The sequence below is a fragment of the Anolis sagrei genome, chromosome 3, assembly GCF_037176765.1.
Source record: "Anolis sagrei isolate rAnoSag1 chromosome 3, rAnoSag1.mat, whole genome shotgun sequence".
Lineage (NCBI taxonomy): Eukaryota > Metazoa > Chordata > Lepidosauria > Squamata > Dactyloidae > Anolis > Anolis sagrei.
This window is the reverse complement of record NC_090023.1, coordinates 27,369,140-27,391,407: the sequence shown is the minus strand read 5'-3', so window position 1 is coordinate 27,391,407 and position 22,268 is coordinate 27,369,140. Positions and strand designations below refer to the sequence as shown.

Below are 22,268 nucleotides of genomic sequence, written 5' to 3'. Positions count from 1 at the left end.
TGCCCAAATGCAACAACAATATAGCCATAGTAACGAAATTTGGCAAAACAAATTATGACTTAATAACTAAAATTAAATAAAAAAACAACAACCTGTTATATCAGGCATAAGACAAAACATCAAACATTGAAAAGAAGAATCAATTTCTCAGGCTATGGGAAAGTGGGAGACCGCAGCCATTCCCCCATGCGCCTCCATCTCCCCAAAGGGACTCGGGGTGGCTTACATATGACGCAAGGTGCCTAAAAACAACGCGTAAAATAAACACACATTACAGTACAAAAAATTAAAACAAATAGCACATAAAACAGCAACTTAAAACTCAGAACAACACTCTATAGCCTATGGTGACTACTACCATAAGACATGACCAACTGTAAACAAGACAAGGGAATGGGATAGTGCAGGCTGTAGCTAAGGGCATGGGATGAAAGTGCAGTGCAGTGCCATTAATTGTGGATCATTGGAGCTAGACATTCTCAAAGGCTTGTTCAAACATCCAAGTCTTCAAATCGCTACAGAAGGAGGACAGTGTGTATTTTGGAGGACAGTGTGTACAGAAGGAGGACAGTGTCCCTTGTGTATTTGCTGCCTTACTGGATGGTGGTAGTTACAGTTTATTCTGCCAAGTAGTCTGTCCAAGTACTTGTCTCCCTCTCATAGGTTAAGATCATAGCACTGCCACACTTTTATGTCATATTTTTCTTGTTCGCTTGGTATACATTACCTGTCCGGAGAGGTAGCCTGTATTTTAAGTGGTCATTCATCATTCTTGCTTCTGTGCTGACAAATTTCCAAGTATCTTCTGAGTGTTCAAGATGCAACAAGTTAGTTAGGATAACTTTTGTTACAGCTTTTTACCCATAAAAACATAGCAACTTGAGACATTATTAAAAACTAGCCATCCCCTGCCACACATTGCTGTGGCCCAGTCTGTATGTATGTGTTTTGTGTGTATATATTTGTGTATATGTGTATATTTATGTTGTTTTGCATATGTGTTATATGTGTATTTTTATTTTATTTTTTGGCTGTTTAAGTCTTTTCTGATGTGTTTTTCTGTGTTTTTATGAGTGATAGCCACTTACTGGCCTGATGGGTGTATTGTGTCCAAATTTGGTGTCAATTCGTCCAGTGATTTTTGACTTATGTTAATCCCACAAACAAACATTACATTTTTATTTATATAGACTAGATGGCCCATGTGGTCTCTTCCAACTCTCTTTTTCTATGACTAGCTATCCCGTGCCACGTGTTGCTGTGGCCCAGTCTGTGTATATGTGTTTTGTGTGTGTGTGTATGCATATATGTGTGTATGTGTGTCTATATCTGTGTATATGTGTTTATATGTGTTTTGTGCATGTGTTGCAGTGTATTTTTTGGTTTTTTAAGTCTCTTCTGCTCTGTTTCTCAGTGTTTTTATGTGTGATGGTCACTCATTGGCCTGATAGGTGCATTGTGTCCAAATTTGGTGTCAATTCATTCAGTGGTTTTTGAGTTATATTAATCCCACAAACAAACATTACATTTTTATTTATATAGATGTTTGCAGTGACAGTGTTATAGAATGGCTACTTCCTCAATTAATTTTTGTAGGAATTCTGTAAACAGAATGAGTCTCTGGGGTATTAAAATATTCCATCTACGAAAATGAGAGTTAATATGCCTGGCATTTTACAGGGTTATATAAAGGCTCTGTCTATTAACTTTATGAAATTGGACAAGAAGGTATGCAGGGAGGTGAAATAATTGGTTTAAATCTTTAGTGGTGGTTTTAGAAAGTGAGGAGAACAAGCCATTCATTGCATCATATCAGAACTAGAAACAATATAATATGAAAGCTGACTGGCACAACCTGGGGATCACAACCAGACACAGTAGCCCTTGCGCTACACTACTCTGTACTGAGTATGCATGCCCAGTATGGAACACATCTCACCACGCTAAAGCAGTAGATGTGGCTCTTAATGAGACATACCGCATTATCATGGCATGTCTGCGCCCTACATCACTGGAGAAATTACACTGTTTAGCCAGTATTGCACCACCTGACATCCACCGCAGCCAATAGTGAAAGGACCAAGGCAGTGACATCTCCAGCTCATCTTTTTGGGTATCAGCCAGCATGTCAATGACTTAAATCAAGAAATAGTTTTCTAAGATCTACAGAGACACTCGCTGGAACACCCCAGCAAGCGAGAGTCCAAAAGTGGCAGACTCAAACCCAGAACCTCAATCAATGGCTGATACCAAATGGGAGACTCCCCCTTGGGCACACAGAAAACTGGGCGACTTGGAAGATGCTGAACAGACTGCATTCTGGCACCATGAGGTGCGGAGCCAACCTTAAGAAATGGGGCTACAAAGTGGAATCCACGACAAGCGAGTGTGGAGAAGAGCAAACCACTGACCACCTGCTGCAATGCAACCTGAGCCCTGCCACATCCACAATGGAGGACCTTCTTATAGTAACACCAGAGGCACTCCAAGTGGCCAGCTATTAGTCAAAGGACATTTAATCAACTACCAAGCTTGTAAACTTTGTGTTTTGTTTGTTTGTTTGTTTGTTAAAAATGCAATACAACTGTTTGGTTTGCTCCTGACATGATAAATAAAAAATCATATCAGAAATGGAGTGTAAAAATGAAAGTACCCTGTATGTCAAGTGACTACATTATATTTATGCAAGTGCATATTTTCACGGAATAGTCTCATTGCGACATCCCTGCTAGGTCTTTTTCTGTTGCTTAGCCTCTATTATTTATATACTAAGCTGTCTTCCTCTTTCTCTGAACAGGGCATGAGTATCCATTTGGAATCAAAATGAGCCACATTCGTGACACTTTGCCGCAGATGCAGGGATCAAAGGACAGTCTTTGCCCTCTGGACCTTCAGGGGGCCTTCCTGATGGAACAGCTGCCCCGCGAGCTTCAGTGCCAGTTCATCCTCAAGCCAAGTCGCCTGGCCACTGGCCAGGACCTGAATGGTGAGTCTTTCCACTCAGAGAAGCCTCATTCAGAGAGTGGAGTTTTTTTTTCTGCAGACTGACTCTGTGTTATAATAAATCGTTGTATTATAGTGATCTCGCAAAAAAGTCACATACTAGATAAGAGATTATTTCTAATGATTTTTTTCGTGATATATGTTTAAAATCACAGTTTATGTAACACATAATAAAGCCAGTAAGGAAATAACCTCATTATTTTTGTTATCCAGTCTGTAGTTTTGACTCACTAGGGCTTTGTTTTTGTTTTTCCATTCAAAGCAATCTTGATTCACAAATCCTCCTCTTCTGCAAGACTCTAATGATACCTAGGCTTATATAAGCAAGTATTCTCAAGGTGTAGTTACAGATCTTTTCTGTATCCTTGTAATGTATTTGTGTGTCATTGATTCACATGTCAGATCTCCTTATTGAAGGCCTTGGAGTAATAATACTTAAAATTGGGGGGGGGGGGAGGAAGAGGTGGAAAAGAAGGATTAGGGTGCATTAAACCTGTGTCCTGTAACAAAGTAAAATAATGTAAATGTAATAATAATAATAGAGGAAAATAAGGTAAATGTAATAATAATAGAGGAAAATAATAAATGTAATAATAATAATAACAACAACAACAACAACAACAACAGCTTATACTCAAGCCAATAAATAACCTTGACTTGAGTATAAGCTGTGGGGGGCCTTTTCAGCCTAAAAAAGGGCTGAAAAATTCTGCTTATACTCGAGTATATATGGTACATTACTCACATGACAATTCCTTTGCTCCTGGCATCTAAAAAGCTAACTGTCTATCTTGGGCAGGGTGTAAGCACCCTGCCCAAGGTAGAAAATATCAGACCTTGGAAAAGTTATATTTACTGACTCTGAGGTTTCTAGAATCATCCAGCTGTCATGGCCACTGTAGGGTTTCGGAAGTAGCTGTCTGAAAATGTGACTTTTCTAATTTCTGAGAATCTTGCATTCCTTGATTGCTGAATTGCCTTGTGAAATCTTGATGTGCCCACAGTGACCCCTGAAGCTTTCCAAATGTGGCTAGGAGGTTGCTTAATAGTCTGGTTGCTTTGTGCTGCTTCCTTTCTGTGCTTGCTGTGGGTGCTTTTAGGAACAGAGGTTTGTCTTGTTTTTGTTTTCCAGTGTTGTCAGATTTTGATTGCTTTATAAACCCGTGTAGTTTAATAAGCACAGCTGTGCTGGACACCAAGGATGTCCTGCTGCACAGCCAAACTTTTACCCCCAGCCTTCAGTTCTTGCTGCACATTTTCCTATTTCTCAAGCAGTTTTGCAAAGCTAATAGAGATTCCTGTTCTCCTGCCCATCCTAGTAATAAAAATGCCACATATTCATTGAACAGTATGCTCTACTTAAAACAGAACTATGTTGATCATAATGTTGGCTCTCTTAAGATATCTCTCAATTTCTCTCCTTCGTTTTGTTTACGTGGGGATAGTGGTGACTCTGTTCTTACCTTACACACCTGAATCTCATACATGTTTCTCTGATCCTCTGGCATCCTTGTTGCATACACATGCAACTCCTTCTTAGTCATAGTAATACAATTCCCCCTTATATCTTATCTTTTCCATCTGTTCCAGGCAGGCATTTCCTGCCAGCTACTTGGGAAACGTAGTCCCTCTTCCATCATTTATCAGTAGCACGTTGTCGATCTACATCTACAAACCACCCCCTTGTGGTTACTCTTTGCTACAAGAGGAAGCAGTGCTTGGAATACACTGGGAATTCATATCATCCAGAATTTCATTGAGGAAGTGGAGATTAGAACCCAAAGAGTGCCAATTATTAAGCACTTGGCAACATTGCAGATTGGTGCTTTGTGAATTATTTGAAACACAACAAGATGAGTCCACAGCAGACAAGATAACTCTGCTGGCTGTTGTATTGGATCACATGTCGGACACTTCCCAAGTGTCTAGGACTGTGTGATGTATCGGCAAAAAATATGTACAGATCCCAGTAAGGTGGCCTTGTGCAGCTGGCAGATGGTAATTTTGTCAGCGCCGATTGTGTTTAAGTGCAGGCCAAGGTCTTTAGGCACTGCACCGTGCCAATCACCACTGGAACCACCTTGACTGGCTTGTGCCAAAGTCTTTGCAGTTCAATCTTTAAATCTTCATATTGTGTCAACTTTTCCAGTTGTTTCTCTTCAATTCTGCAGTCACCTGGGATGGCAACATTGGCAATCCATACTTTGTTTTTTAACACAATCGTGAGGTCAGGAGTATTGTGCTCCAAAACTCTGTCAGTCTGAATTTGGAAGTCTCAGAGTAGTTTGATGTGTTCATTTTCTGTAACTTTTTCCGGCTTGTGATCCCACCAGTTCTTTGTCGCAGGCAGATGGTATTTGTGGCACAAGTTCCAATGAATCATCTGAGCAACGGTGTTGTGCCTCTGCTTGTAGTCTGTCTCCACGATCTTCTTGCAGTAGTTGAGGATGTGATCTATTATTTCATCTGCTTCCTTGCAGATTTGAGATCTGTCACCAACTTTTCAATTCTGGCTTTGATGGCATTGGTTCTAATGGCTTGTTCTTGGGCTGCCAGAATCAAGCCCTCCATCTCTTTTTTCAAAATTCCTTTTGTGAGCCACAGCCATGTTTTTTTCTTTGTTAATTTGGCTCTCAATTTGTCAATGGAGAGCCTTCTTTTGTCAGTTTTCTCTTCTGCTCTGGATTGCGTTTTTATGGTATTCACGCTTTGTCTTTTGCACTTTAAGCAGTTTACTACTATTGCTTGTTCTTGACTGCCTTTCATATAATCTGCCAGTGCATGTTTCTCTTCTTCTACTGTTTGTTTCACTTGCAGAAGCCCTCTCTCTGCCTTCTGATTTTCTGGGCAGGTAAAGTCTGTCGACATCACTATGTGGGTGTAATGTGTAATAGATTTTCATCAGTTTTCTTGTTTTTCTGTCCAGATCATTCAGTTCTGCTTGTGTCCAGTTCACAATTCCAGCGGTGTATCTAATGACAGGGATGGCCCAGGTTGTTGATAGCCTTGATTGTATTTCTGTCATTTAATTTGCTCTTCAAAACCTTTCTGACTCTTTGGATATATTCTTTGCTCACCACATTTTTCACATGCCCATTATTTTTTTATTTTATTGGCCTCTTGTAAGCCGCACCGAGTCCTGCGGGATATGGTAGCGGGGTATAAGAACAATAAATAATAATAATAATAATAATTATTATTATTATTATTATTATTTTACTGACACAAAACACAGTATGGCACAGCACATGAGATATATGTGCTAGATTTCGTATCACAAAATCACAAGTCGTACACTTCTCTAGCTTTTAGGACTGTGTGATGGATTTTCGAATAATGCATGCAGATCCAAGTGGTGGCCTGTTGTAATTGACGGATCATGATTTTGTCAATGTTTACTGCTTCCAAATGCCGGCTGAGATCTTTTGGCACAGCACCCAGTGTGCCAGTTACCACTGGGACCACCTGTACTGGTTTTATGCCAGAGCCTTTGCAGTTCGATTTTGAGGTCTTGATAACGGCTGAGTTTTTCCTGTTGTTTTTATTGTTTTATTGTTATTATAATAATTATTATGAATTGTAACTCAGGGGCAGCCTGTATTGATGTTAACAGGTGTTCGTGCAGAGGACTTTTGTGTGATTGTCATAAAATAGTGTTGTTTTCTACTCTCCCTGTCAGGACACAGATCTTTAATAATTATGCTAGTAAGCCCCATAGCAAAGCTGCCCCGAGTTCATTCAGTGTGAAATACATTTACATAGTAATGAGATTGGCATCTTAATGATAATACACCCAAACTGTTTGATCTGAAAGATGCCTTCCCTTTTTGAGGCTGATATGTGTCTGTGTGTGTCTGTGCCATCAATTTCTCAGCAAGCTATTTTTATTGGTGCCATCCCTTTCTCAGCAAGCTATTTTTTATTGATTTTGCTAACACTTAAAGTGATTTATTTTATCACTGCATATTGTCTAACACTCAGAAATTTATGTAACCATCTCCTTACAAGGCGACAGGGCATCGTAAACCGGTCTCCTCGAATCTTAGTCACTGAAGAAATACTTAGATGTTGTTGCTCTTAAACTGAGTAAAAGGTTGCCAAATCAACAACAGTGTTGAATGCTTAAGAATATTTTTAATAGATTAATGATGCGAAAAGGGTAAAATGTGTGTTTTAAAACCTGGTGCATACATATGGCGGATGCTGAAGAAAGAGAGTGTGTTGCTTTAGAACAAACAAAAAAGCAAGCGAGGAAATGTTTCACTTAAGTGCAAAACGTGGGCGTTCTGAGTCTCTTTGCAAAATTAAGTAATTTTCAAAAACTTTTTACAAGCAGCAGTGTGGGTAGGAGAAGCTGAGATGCTTCTCGCTGCTGATGTTATGAGCACAATCTATAGCTGTACTTGACACTTGACTGTTATATTTTGCTAGTTGCTGTTCCTATTAATCTCCTGCATAGAAGCAGGGTGAAATTTTCTCAGCGGTGTAATGCTATTACTTGAGCATGAGGGAAATGCTGTTTACTCAAAACAGAAGTGTTGCCCTGAGGAAAGACAGCCTTGACAACATGAAGTCATTTCATAAAATATTTTGTGGTCTAAAAGGACCTAGGATTCCAGAAGTCCCCGACAAAATAAAATACAATATTCCTGGAGGAATCTGGGTTGGAGCCTTGTTTGACTGGATTTAACGCTAGTTAAATTGCTATAGATATTTGCTGTCGCTTACTTCCAAAAGGCCTGTCATCTGTTTCAGGGTTGGGTTTTAGCACATCTGGTTAATCACCAGTAGCAATAGAGCTTACCAATCAGAAAGGTTGACAGTTCAAAGCCTGGGTTGGGATGAGCGTTCGATTTTCGGCCCAGCTTACTGTCCAACAAAGCAGTTCGAAAACAGCTGTGTGCTGTGAGTAGATAAATTAGGCACCTTTTAAGCGGGGAGGTATTTTACAGCACCATAAATATGATAAAAATACCGGTGATCAAAGGAAGGAGGAAGTCTGTAACCAAGGCTCTTCGTCATAGAGGTTGGAGCAACAGCACCCCTCTGTGGCCGGAATCGAGCACAACCTCCAGGACACCGAAGTTGGGGGAAAATGCCTCTATCTGTTGTCTGTCCTGTCTGTTTAATGGCATTGAATGTTTGCAATGTATGTGTTCTGTGATCCACCCTGGGACCCCTTCGGGATGAGAAGGGCAGAATATAAATCTTGTAAATAAATAAATAAATAAATAGGAGCATAGTGTCTAGATCTAGGGAAGTAATGCTACCACTCTATTCTGCTTTGGTTAGACCACACCTGGAATATTGTGTCCAATTCTGGGCACCAGAATTCAAGAGAGATATTGACAAGCTGGAATGTGTCCAGAGGAGGATGGCTAAAATGATCAAGGGTCTGGAGAACAAGCCCTATGAGGAGCGGCTTAAGGAGTTGGGCATGTTTACCTGAAGAAGAGAAGGATGAGAGGAGATATGATAGCCATGTATAAATATGTGAGAGGAAGTCACATGGAGGAGGGAGCAAGCTTGTTTACTGCTTCCATGGAGATTAGGACAAGGAACAATGGCTTCAAATTACAAGAAAGGAGATTCCATCTGAACATGAAGAACTTCCTGACTGTGAGAGCCGTTCAGCAGTGGAACTCTCTGCCCCAGAGTGTGGTGGAGGCTCCTTCTTTGGAAGCTTTTAAGCAGAGGCTGGATGGCCATCTGTCAGGGGTGATTTAAATGCAATATTCCTGCTTCTTGGCAGGGGGTTGGACTGGATGGCAGGGGGTTGGACTGGATGGCCCATGAGGTCTCTTCCAACTCTTTGATTTTATGATTCTATGATTTCTAGAAATAATGTTGTGTGTAATGGTAGAATGCAGCTATCACCAAATCCAATTCCAGGGAAACCATCTGAAATCCCTGGTATTCTCCATGGAGGTGCCTGTAATGCGGGGCTCATAACAAAAGAGGTGAGATCCATTCTATGTGAGTCAGTTGTCTTTCCCAATTTCCAGGACTGCACCAGCTGCCTTGAGTCCCCTCTGGGGTCGAGAAAGGCGTGGTAGAAATGAAGTAAATAATAATAATTCAAACATGTGCTAAACAGTGCCACATAAATTTGTATATTGCTTCAATAAAAAACTCTCTTTTTTCCCTTCAGAGTTGAGCCAAAAGCCATTTAAAAGGAAAAGATCCATTATAAACTGGGCCTTCTGGAAGGGAGTAGGTGCTCCAGTGGACAATGCGCCACCATCTCTAACATCTCCTGTGTCAGGGAAACTCTTTGGCCTTTCCCTCCCAGCCATCTGTGAGAATGATAATCTGCCCAAACCAGTCTTGGTAAGTTGCCAAATGTTCTAAGGGCTGATGCTTGAACTTTTGATGGCAGTTCACATTCTTTTCAGGGGGATTGGGTCATACAGGGGGGTATCAATGTGAAGATTTGGAAAAGCCTGTTCCTGTGTGGTTCCTTCTTCTGAAGCATTAACTTGAACTGTGCAAATGCATATTGTCATCACTGAAATCTTGGCATCCAGGATCAGAAACGAATCCAGGAGTACCCTCCAGATGTGAATCTGTGTTTTCAGGAGGAGTGGAACTCCATCTAACATAGTGGTTCTTAATCTATGGGTCCCCTGAAGTTTTGGCTTTCAACTCCCAGAAATCCTAAGAGCTAGTAAACTGGCTGGGATTTCTGGGAGTTGTAGGACAAAACACCTGGGCACCCACAAGTTGGGAACCACTGTTCTAACACAAGCTACATCCCTATCCAGAGGAGGGTGAATAAAATGATCAAGGACCTGGAGAACAAGCCCAATAAGGAGCAGATTAAAGATCTGGTCATGTTTAGCCTGAAGAAGAGAAGGCTAAGAGGAGACATGATGGTGGCCATGTATCAATATGTTAGGGGAAGTCATAGGGAGGAGGGCGCAAGTTGGTTTCTGCTGCCCTGGAGACTAGGACTCAGAATAATGGCTTCAAACTACAGGAAACTACCTGAACATTAGGAAGAACTTCCTGACTGTGAGAGCTGTTCAGCAGTGGAACTCTCTGCCCTAGACTGTGGTGGAGGTTTCTTCTTTGGAGGCTTTTAAGCAGAGACTGGATGGTCATCTGTCAGGGGTGATTTGAATGTGATTTTCCTGCTTTTCAGAAGTGGGTTGGACTGGATATCCCACGGGGTCTCTTCCAACTCTATGGTTCTAGAATTCTATCCCTGATCAGGGACAACGTTGGTCTTGTCTACGTTAAGCTTCCAAGTGTTTATCCTCATCCAATCTCTTTCAGCTGCCAGGCATTGGTATAACATGGAAATAACTTCCTTGGAATTGGGTGTAAAGGAGTAATAGAGCTGGGTATCATAAATATATTGGTGACATCCGACCCCAAAACTCTGGACAACCTCTTCCAGTAGTTTCATGTGCATGTTAAATAGCATAGAGGACAAAACAGGACCCTGAGGGACTCCTCATATGAACGATCGAATAGAGGAATCCCATAGCATCAGCTCTGCAGGAAGAATGGAGCCATTTCAGAATATTATATGGAAGCAACCATCCCAGCAGGGAAACTCAGGAGGATGTCAAAAGCTGCTGAGATGTTCAGCAGTACCAACAGGGAAATACACCCAACTCCAGTTCCTGGAATAGTTTGACCACCAAGGCATAACCAGGGTTGAAATCAGACTGCAATGGATCTAGATATGTCTACACCTCCCATTCATGTTTCCCTAAACCATATGTTGCACCATTGCTTCCTTTTGCCTTCCCATGTAAGAATTATGTGTGTGTATCAAGGATAGTGCTCTCTAGGTTTCTTTGAAGCCGTGGTTTATAACATATTTCAGTTTGGTGCGATTTTAGAATTCCACATAAGCAAGGGCCTTCTGTTGACTTATTCCATCTACATAATATGTATACAGTGTAATTTAGGCATGGACAGTACAGTTGCTTATGCATAAGCATAAGGAGTTACTGTACTGAAATCAATGCATTGCCTCGCCATGCAGCTTCTTCCAAAATATTAAGTCTGAAATAACATTTTTCATTTTAGTTCTAACTACTGTAAGTATAATTTTAACTAGGTATGGTTATCAAATGTATATGGTAATATGGCCTGGCTTTTCCTGAAAGGTTAAAGAATAATGCTCAGACTAGCAAAGACTGAGCATAACACAGGGCCATAGGGACGGGGGTGAGTTGAATGAGACTTAAATGCATTGTTTTTAAGGGAAAGGAGATGTTAGAGATTTCTCAGACTTAGTTCCTCTTTGGAGAAAGGCATTTTAGGGCATCTTACTCAGAACTCGGGACTGCCAGTATAGCCAGAAACTTCTGCATCCCAATTTTAATAACTCAGTCTTAATAATGGTGTGTTTCCCTCCTGCTTCCCTTACCCGCCATCTAGTCAAAGATCCTTCTGTTAAAGAAACAATACCTGCCATTCTTTTTTGATTGGCTAGATTTTAACTCTTCCAAGTTACAACAGTCATAGTATGTGTGTGTATACACTCAGCTTTTAAACTTCTAATAATGGTTTTTATTTTGGCCTGAAACAAAGATCAGTGAAGATCATACTGGCTTAGTGAATACCTTTATATTTGTGCATGCTTTTACAGCCTGCTGTATGAGAATCAAAAAACTCCTTCTAGTATGGAAAGGTTCCAGAGTCACCAGATTTGCATTTCGCTGTCACGTTAGCTCCTTATAAATTTCCAGCTCAATTTAATATGGTGTTACTTATCTTGGAGCCCCCGGTGGCACAGCAGGTTAAATCTGTCAGAGTAGCCTTAGTAGCCCGCAGAATGTCTCAGCCCCTTTTACTCTCAGTGTGATAAAACCTCAAAAGATACACATGAGTCTGTTGCTTTAAGTAGAAACAAAAATATAGTTCTATTCACTATAGATCAAAAAACATAAAGCAAAACAGAATAATTGTTCTCTCCGATATACAACAAACAATATCTCTGGTGAGTCTTCTTCTTTACACGATGATATGCAAACATATAACAAAATAATACAGTCTCTCTACTTAGTTATCAGTAGAATGTCCTTATCTTGCCATAAACAAGCAGTTTCCTTGGCACTCCAAACTGCTTCACTCTTAAGCTTCAGGACGCTGCGTAACCCCTCCCAGCAACAGCCAAAGGTTCTTCAGCTCACAACAAGCCATCAAGCTTAGCCAAAATGCAAAGCTCAAAGCCTTCAAACTTAATGCCTTGTTATATGCAGGAACTGATAACACACCCAATTAACCTGTGGCTGCTGTAACAGAAAAGATTCTGATCCTCCCTGTTACAAATGCCTGTTGTAAACTCCTAGTAGTAACAAAAATGCTGAGCTGCTGAATTTGCTGACCAAAAGGTTGGTGGTTCAGATCCAGGGAGCAAGGTGAGCTCCCACTCTTAGCCCCAGCTTCTGCCAACCTAGCAGTTCGAAAACATGCAGATGTGAATAAATCAATAGGTACCGCTCTGGTGGAAGGTAATGGCGGCCACATGACCTTGGAGTCGTCTGCGGATAATGCCGGCTCTTTAGCTTAGAAGTGGAGCACCACCGCAGAGTCGGACACAACTAGACTTTTACAGCCTGCTGTATGAGAACCAAAAACTCCTTCTAGTATGGAAAGGTTCCAGAGTCAAGGGGAAACCTTTACCTTTACTTACTTATCTTCAGTCTTCTTATCTTCCCCCATGTCAAGGGGAAACCTTTACCTTTACTTACTTATCTTCAGTCATTAGCTTGGACATAATTATCTGAGAGAGCATCTCTTTTCATGCCAGCCAACTTTTATTTTGAGAGGTTCTGCAAAAGCTCTTTTTTCAGGAAACTAGCCACATTTCAAAGGATATCCATCACCAAAAGACATTTAATGACAAGCAAGGTTGTGTACTTCATCCATTTTCTCACAAGTCAGAACACAAAGTTTTTCTCCTCCCATGGGCAGCATTAGAGACTCTGAGACACCTCCCCTTATGTATCTCAGTCATTCATTTTTGTGTATACGTCAAGACAATGCAGTGAAATGGAGACGTTGAGGTGCTGAAAGTAAGACTCTGCCAAAGCCGCCTCTATGAGAAGAGAGTCTTACTGGCCCCTCCATTCCTTTGTCCAGTAAAAATCTGACTTCTGCTGAAACATCTTAATCTTAATGCTTGCTTGCTTCTCATCAGGTTGACATGTTTATTTTATAGGACATGCTTTCCTTTCTCTATCAAGAGGGGCCTTTCACTCGGGGGATTTTCAGACGTTCAGCAAATGCCAAATCTTGCCGAGAGCTGAAGGAGAAGCTTGACTCAGGGGATGAAGTGCTTTTACTCTGCGAGTCCATATTTGTGACAGCCTCTGTGTTCAAGGTAAACTACCATTTGCTGTGCAACCCCCGTAAATGATGAGGCAATACACAAGAATGGGTTAACTATGGGCAACTTTATTAACGTTACCTAATTAAATTCTGGAGCCCATGGTGGTGCAGCGGGTTAAACAGCTGAGCTGCTGAACTTGATGACCAAAAGGTCGGCAGTTCGAATTTGGGGAGTTGGGTGAGCTCCTGTTGTTAGCCCCAGCTTCTGCCAACCTGTTGTTGTTCATTCGTTCAGTCGTCTCCGACTCTTTGTGACCTCATGGACCAGCCCACGCCAGAGCTCCCTGTCGGCCAACCTAGCAGTTCGAAAACATTCAAATGTGAGTAGATCAATAGGTACCGCTCCAGCGGGAAGGTAACGGCGCTCCATGCAGTCATGCTGGCCACATGATCTTGGAGGAGTCTACGGACAATGCCGGTTCTTCAGCTTAGAAGCTTATTGGGACCAAGAAAAAGGTCTCCTTCGAGGATCTTAAAACATAGACAAGCTCATATTGGAAGATACCATCTTGGAAATAATCTGAACCCAAGTTGCATTGGGCTTTGTAAGCTGTAACAAGAAGTTTCAATGGTTCCAAAATATGAAAAGGCAGTTAGTTCAGGTGTTTCAACCAGGGAGTTATACATTCCCTTAACCAGCCCCAGTCTGCAGTCTGACTGCATATTTTAACCCACTGCAGTTTCCAAATGGTTTTCAAAGGCAGTCCCATATAGGATGTACTACAGAACTCCAAACAGGTTGTGATCAAGGCATGTATCACTGTGGCCAGATGTGATGTGAACTCAGTTTTCCCCAGTTCAGGTCCACCACTCCGATCTCTATTCCATGTTCTCTACACTATAGGCTGATTACTATTTAAAAGAGTTCAGTATTGAATTAACAAATTCCTGTTCCATTGATTCTATATTTTTTATTTATTTACAGTATTTATATTCCACCCTTCTCACCCTGTAGGGGGATCAGGGCAGATTACAATGCACATATATATGGCAAACATTCAGTTCCATAGACATACAACATATATAGACAGATACAGAAGCAATTTAACATTCCAGCTTTCCAGCTTCATGAGGGTATGCTCGATTACAGCCACAGGGGGAGCTGCCGCTTCACCATCCACTTGTGACACTGAGTCCTTGATGGAGTATTTTCTCATTCTTATGCACACTGCTGGAAGGTTTTATGGTGTCGTAAATTAGTTAAATTAGCCTCCCTGCATAAAGCGGTACCTAAATTTCCTACCTGACAGATGCAACTATCTTTTGGGCTGCATAGGTCAACAGCAAGCTAGACTATTAATGGTCGGAAGTTTACTCTGACCCAGGCTGGCTTCGAATTCATGACCTCTCGGTCAGTAGTGATTTAATGCAGCTGGCTACTAACTAGCTGCGCCAAAGCCTGATCCGGAATAGAAAACTTGTCAGATTTATCCACAAATTGATAGTTCACACAGAACCGTTTTTAAGCAACTGATTTTAATGTGTATATAAGTGATTTTAATGTTTGTATATATTTATGGTTTTATGTCCCGGCATTGAATGTTTGCCATATATATGCTGTGCTCCGCCCTGAGTCCCCTGTGGGGTGAGAAGGGCGGAATATAAAGTTTTTAAATAAATAAATAAAACCATTTAATGTTGGCCTGATAGATAGTTTGTTAGTTCATATTGTGAGATAGGATCTTTCAAATCTAAACCCAAGCTATGTAGGCCAGACAGGACCAATAACATTTAATGATGGGCTGATAAATAGCCAGGGTTGGCTAGAGGATTCAAAACATCATCTTGACTCATACTGCCCCAGCTGTTAAATGGCCTACATTTAGGTTTTTACGCACAAGTAGAAATGTTTGTTCATATGTTTTTCCTTCTTCCTTTAAGGATTTCCTTCGTAATATCCCAGGCAGCATTTTTTCATCCCATCTCTGTGATCAGTGGGTTTCTTTAATGGATGAAGGGAACCATGAAGAGAAGATCAAAAGCATCCACAGGTACAACTGTTTGTATGACTTCTTATGCTGCTTAAAGAAAAATGATCACGTAGAAAGAAGAGAAATATGACATGTGGGTCTTCAGTTTCCACTTCAATTTCAGCCAAGTACATAATCGTGGTGTATTTATTTTGATTTTTTGATCTAGTTCAGCATTCTGGAATTAGGAAGCAAGTCTCTACTGAATGTTGAATGTTAACATGACCTTGTTTTCTTTGTGGGCTTCCATTTTTGTATGCGGTGGGCCTCCGGTTGATACATGTGGGGATGGTGGGATTGGATGAAGGGAGGGAGGTTTGAAGCAGTTCTTTTGCCAAGTGCTCTCCTTTTTTAATGTTTTGTTTGCTCCTAGGCTAATGGAACAGCTCCCCAGAGCCAACGTGGTGCTATTACGTTATCTCTTTGGAGTCTTACACAGCATAGAAAAGCAATCTGAGGACAATCAGATGACGGCATTTAACTTAGCTGTGTGCATTGCGCCTAGTTTGCTCTGGCCTTCAGCTCCTGCAAGCCCTGGGACTGAAGGGGAATTCATGAAAAAGGTAACTTACAAACCAGTTCTGCTTTTATTATCTATCTCTTCTACTTTGAGCCATTTCAGAGAATCCAAGGAAGTGGCTCAAAAGAAAGCAGAAGTGAAAGGTGTGTCACCATGTTTTGGGGCTTTGTTTACTTCATTTCTTTCCTGACTTTCCAACAAAACAGTAATTCATACACAAAACATTGAAGCAGTCTGAAACAAAACAGAGTAAAGCTCCACTGGCTGCTGGTCTGCTTCTGAGCACAATTCAAAGTGCTGGTTTTACTCTATAAAGCCCTAAACCAGTGGTTCTCAGCATCCCTAATGCTGTGACCCCTTTAATAGAGTTTCTCATGTTTTGGTGACTCCCAACCATAACATTATTTTTATTGCTACTTCATAACTGCAATTTTGCTACTGTTATGAATCATCACGTAAATATCTGATATGCAGGATGTATTTTCATTTACTGGACCAAATTTGATACAAATACCTGATATGCCCAAAATTTGCATACTGGATGGAACCCCTTTGGCAGAGAATGCTGAAGAACTCTCAGCCTGTCCTCTTCCTTTTTGGTGAACTACAACTCCCAGAATTCAAAAATAGCACCCACCCCCCTCAACTCCACCAGTATTCAGTGTTGGCCATGAAGGTAGTGTGCCAAGTCTGGTGCAGATCCATTGTGGGCTGTGTTCAGAGTGCTCTTTGATTGTAGGTGAAATATAAATCCCAGCAACTACAGCTCCCAAATGTCAAAGTCTATTTTCCATCAGTGTCCACATTTGGGCATGTTGAGAATTCATGCCGAGTTTGGTCCAGATCCATCATTGTTTGAGTCCATAATGTTCTCTGGATGTAGGTGAACTACAGCTCCAAAACTCAATGTCAGTAGGTGAACTATAAATCCCAGCAACTACAGCTCCCAAATGTCAGTCTATTTTCCATCAGTGTCCACATTTGGGCATGTTGAGGATTCATGCCAAGTTTGGTCCAGATCCATCATTCTTTGAGTCCATAATGCTCTCTGGATGTAGGTGAACTACAACTCCAAAACTCAATGTCAGTAGGTGAACTATAAATCCCAGCAACTACAGCTCCCAAATGTCAGTCTATTTTCCATCAGTGTCCACATTTGGGCATGTTGAGGATTCATGCCAAGTTTGGTCCAGATCCATCATTCTTTGAGTCCATAATGCTCTCTGGATGTAGGTGAACTACAACTCCAAAACTCAATGTCAGTAGGTGAACTATAAATCCCAGCAATTACAACTCCCAAATGTCAAGGTCTATTTTCCCCAAACTCCATCAGTATTCACATCTGGGCATATTGAGTATTCATGCCAAGTTTGGTCCAGATCCATCATTGTTTGAGTCCATAGTGCTCTCTGGATGTAGGCGATCTACAACTCCAAAACTCATGGTCAATGCCCGCCAAATCCTTTCAGAATTTCTGTTGGTTATGGAAGTTCTGTGTACCAAGTTTGTTTCAATTCCATCATTGTTGGAGTTCAGAATGCTCTTTGATTGTGTGTGACCTATAAATCCCAGCAACGACTACACCCAAATGACAAAATCAATCCCCCTCCAACTCCACCAGTATTCAAATTTGGGCGAATCGGGTATTTGTGCCAAACTTGGTCCAGCAAATAAAAATGCATCCTGCTTATGAGATATTTATATTACAACTAGCCATCCCCTGCCATGTGTTGCAGTGGCCCAGTCTGTGTATATGTATTTTGTGTGTGCATATATGTATATATGTGTGTGTATATATGTGTAAATATGTTGTTTTGCATATGCATTGTAATGTATTTTTATTTGTTGGCTTTTTAAGGCTCTTCTGCTGTGTTTTTCAGTGTTTTTATGAGTGATGATCACTTGTTGGCCTGATACATGTATTGTATCCAAATTTGGTGTCAATTCACCCAGTGGTTTTTTATTTATGCTAATCCCACAAACGAACATTACAGTTTTATTTATATAGATCCATAACAGTAGCAAAATTGTAGTTATGAAGTAGCAACAAAAATAATGTTATGGTTGTGGGTCACGACAACATGAGGAACTATATTAAGGGGTTGTGGCATTAGAAAGGTTGGGAACCACTGATGTAGCTAATTCGAATACTTTTTGGGCTTAATTTAAAAAGTCTAAGACAATATTTTTAATGGGGTTGCTATAAAATCAAGAACAACAGTAATCTTATTCCATTCTCCTCCTCCTCCTCCTCCTCCTCCTTTCCTGATATGACCAATGTTTCCAATAGGGCATATTCAGATTCCAGTCCTATCTTGGGAGGCAGCCTAGAATAAACAGGTTGCACGAGGAGGATTTGTGTGGGAGTAAAAGAACTGGCACAGGAATGGGATCACACACAGCTAACAGGAGGCAAGCAGGGAGAATGTTCCAGTGCGAAGCAGAAAAGGAAGAGGTTTTGGAAAGAACCTGTTACATACCAAGGAAACAGCAGGGATGAGAGGAAAGGAAGGCGTGTTTGTTTGAAAAGCCATGCACTATTAATATGCACCATCCTGGATGCAAAGGGCATTCTTGAATGCAAGATTTGCATAAGTGCACACTCTGTAATAACAGAGGACACTAAAATAATAAAGGATGAGCTACATCAATCTCAAGACTGTGATGACGGGGAAAAAGAGCTTCTGCGTGGGGAACCATCTCAGGCGCAGCCAAATTGGTGCTTTGGCAATGAACTGTGCAGTGTCAAATCTGTCTTAAATTCTTTTGACGCAAGTACTATTCTTCTTTGATTGTAGGTTTCCATCCTTGTGCAATTTCTCATTGAAAACAGTTGCAGGGTTTTTGGAGAGGACATTACTTCCCTCTTTGGAGATTTGGTGCCCAAAAATGACAACAGAGAAGATGGTTCAGGTAAAGTAAAGAAACAACAAAAAGAAAATACATGGCATTCTAGGTTAACTTGCCCTTTCTATAGTAATTGGGTCTTGGTGCCCTGTTGGCTATAAGTTGTATTTTAGATTGCAGTATAATACGAGGAAGTATGCTGGCATAATGAAAAATCATGCGTAGTTCATGTTTTGTCAGTCCACACACTGACTTGCCAGAGAAAGAAAATATGCCATGCAGATGATCAATAAAGAACAAATAGTTTACTCTTTGTAAAGCAGAGCAACATATTTACAATCATGAGGTCAGTTGCATTGACTCACACAATGTCCATAGAGATATACATGGTCTTATCCATGAGGAAAATCTCCTTCCAGCAGCTCATGAAGCAAGGACTGTCTCTCTTTCTGCAAGCACTTGCATAGCTCAAGCCTGAATATGAAACTCTTGCTAAAATTCCCAGGCTCAGCTAGGTCCCTGAGCGTGGCCCAACCAATTAGCTTCGTGCCTTGCATTTTACAGTTAGCACACACACTAACCGATTTCTTACATGCCCTAACAAGGTAGACTGTGTATTATTCGAATGCAAGATTCCTAGGATTAGATTTCCTGAAGCTGGTTGTGTGGCCTTTAGCAGAATGGCTTTGAGAATAAGTAAATTAGATTAACATTTTTAATGCATGCTGGGTTTTGAAAACTGATAAATAAAATGTATGCTTTTGGGGAGGGGGGAAATCAAGCAGTATTGCTTTTGCTTAAGCTGGTGGCACCTCTGGGTATGCTAACAACTATTTCATACTCCTACAGATCTCTCCTCTTTTCATCTGAATGACTCCTCCTATGACAGTTTGGAAAATGAACTGAATGACTGTGCAGACTCGTCATTTAACAACCTGCTCAAAAAACGGGGTCAGGAAAACAGGAGCCGGGACTCTGTTTTGACCCTGAGTGACTGTGATTTGGACCCACATGAATCAGAAGGACCTCAAATCAAGTTGCCAGCTAAATCTCAGCCAGTATCTATTTCGGTTGGGTTTCATCACAAGTCACCTTCACGGGAACACTCTGAAAACGAGTCTCTGTGCTCTATCACATCCGGCTACTCATCAACAACCATCTCAGATGTTCACAAAAGCTCCAGGAGGCACAGGCGCTGCTCTGAACCCACTATTGGCCTTCTTGCCTCCAACTTTACACCACGAAGTGGCTTTCATGAAAGTGCTGTGCGGAAAGCCAGCTGTGATGCTGTTCTGTCCCACATGGATGAGGACTATCTAAAACAGCTTCGTTCACTCCAAGTGGAAGGCCAAAAACTTATGAATCAGAGTCTGGCAATGGGTATAGATGTGGGCAAGGATAGCCCTGAAAGCCACACCAGTGAAAAGAAAGATACATGTAACCGTCTTCTCCCACCACCTCCTCTTAGGCTGAACATTTGCTCAAGGACTAGCTGTTCTAGCCTATCCTCCCCTGGCACTTCTCCTTCGGGATCTTCAATGAGCTCTCTAGATAGTGCTTTTTCCCAGTTTTCGGACTACTCTGTCTTTACCCCAACGGAAACCTCCTCTCCTCTGGACTGCACATTTCACTCGCAGAGGAAGTGTGGGGAGGTTTCTCCTGACTTTATCCCCTTCTCAGGTGTCCACCTTGGATCAGGGGTTGGCACTTCTGCTAGCACTAGTCAAAATAGCAGCTTGCTCGGTGTTAAGAAAGAAAGCATGGAATGGCCTCCTCATAAAAGCCCTGTCACTCTCCATCCCAGCACCTGGTTAAAAAGTGGAGCTTCCACCATGAAAAATTGGACTCTACGGAAAAGGGAGAAGGCCTCCAAGCAGGAAGAGAAAAAGAACACTCCAGCTAAAGTAACGGTGGAGTTGCCAACATCTCCTTTGGATACATCGAAGAGCAATTTGGGTCAGAAGCAACAGCAGATTAATGTCGTGTCTGTGGATGAGGAGAACTGTCCTCCTCAAGATGCTCAGCAACTCACCAGCCTGGCATTTTGTCCAACAGAGGTCAAGGATAAACGGCTAAAGGCCTTGGAGCTTTTGGCAGAGCAAAGCAAAGAAGAGGAAGAGGAGGAAAGCTCTGCATTGTTCCCTTCTCATAAACGGCAGTCTTGCAATGCAAGAGCTGAACTTAAACCCAATCCAGATGCTGTCCTCAACACTGAATGTCAGTGGGTCACTGAGGAGAACTTAAACAAATCTGTGCGTTCCTTAGAGATCGCAGGCCAGAAAGTCGAACGTTCCAAGAACAATAAATCTTTGTCCAGCCGAGCATCCAAGATTATTAGTGCCAGATCTGAAAGAGAATTGTGTGCCACTTCTCCAAACCCCACCAAAGCCGAGAATGAACTTTCTTTTCAGTCCATTTCAAGCAACACTTCCCCCAGATCACAGGAAGGACCTGATGTCAGCAAAACGGAGTGGCTAAAAAAATTGTGTGGGGATCCAAAATTTGAGGAGATGGACAAAAAAATGTTCACAGAGGAATCTTACGTTTGAACAGCCACCGTCAAAAGAAATCCATTTCAACTGAACCTTGTTCAGTTTAATATCCCAAGAGGATATATTCTCATCAGGGACTTAATAGGATTTCATTCTGTGTGAAGGAGTATCAGAATGATTTCCCTGGACACAGTCGTGCGGTTTGAGAGACATTTTCTGATATCTGGGAAACTTTCAAGGGGAACCTTGCATTCTAAAACACTAGCAAAATAACTTTTGTATGCTCTTGCTATACATCTCTTCTCTGAACCACTCCTGTATGTTCAAAACATTGTAAACGTATGGTTTGTGTCCACTGTGACTTGGGTGTAGTATGTGAGGTCAGTCTCTGCCTCCTTAGTTAGTGGTATTGTACTGCTGTTTTGAAACTGGTGGTCCATTTCATTGTCCTCCAAGGAAAGAGCTTTTAATGTTTCTGTATGTTTTATGAGGCAGCTGTTCAACAGAGCTAGTCATTTTATTCTTTCAGCAAAAGAAGAGTTCCTAAATTAATCATCAATCCTGACCTGTGTATAACTTAATTCCAACGTTTGTGTGTGTCACCTTACTGTGCACCATTTGGACATTGCTTTTTTTGTTTCAGTTGTGAATACTTTCTTCATGATGATGCTCTCTAACGGCATTGCATCTCGGTGGTGGTGTTGCAGGAAAAACTTCTGTAATTTTATTATACGCATTGGAATCATTTTGTTATAATATATTGAAAGTAATGCATTATCTTTAAATGCTTTGAGATTGTATAATATATCTTGATAATTTTTTTGCTATTGTATATGTTCTGAAATAAATGTGTATTTTTGTACTTGGGGGAAATGCTGCTTAGCTTTTTGGATGACTTGGGTGCTAGTAGGGATGTGTATGTGTATCTTGCAATCCATTCGACATTATAAAGGTGATGGGATGGGAACAGCCGGACAAATAACATTATTCTTGGAAACATTCAGTTTCACCTGACTTCACTCCGTTGTGGCCTGGACTTCAGAATCAATTTTTAATAGTAAGGTTGCAATCCACTAATCTTCT

General features: G+C 41.2%; 1 protein-coding gene across 2 annotated transcripts in view; it reads left to right on the top strand.

Moving 5' to 3' along the window:
* The window catches only part of ARHGAP20 (Rho GTPase activating protein 20), a 118,811-nt gene extending 96,764 nt beyond the window's left edge, over window positions 1-22,047 (top strand). For both annotated transcript variants that reach the window (XM_060770982.2, XM_060770981.2), the window contains exons 9-15: window positions 2,798-2,986; window positions 9,155-9,333; window positions 13,187-13,348; window positions 15,238-15,347; window positions 15,700-15,889; window positions 18,645-18,759; window positions 19,543-22,047. In XM_060770982.2, the coding sequence (XP_060626965.2) occupies window positions 2,798-2,986; window positions 9,155-9,333; window positions 13,187-13,348; window positions 15,238-15,347; window positions 15,700-15,889; window positions 18,645-18,759; window positions 19,543-21,242 (2,645 nt within the window). In that variant the 3' untranslated portion in view covers window positions 21,243-22,047. The remainder of the gene's footprint in view (window positions 1-2,797; window positions 2,987-9,154; window positions 9,334-13,186; window positions 13,349-15,237; window positions 15,348-15,699; window positions 15,890-18,644; window positions 18,760-19,542) is intronic.
* The last annotated feature ends 221 nt before the right edge of the window (window positions 22,048-22,268 follow it).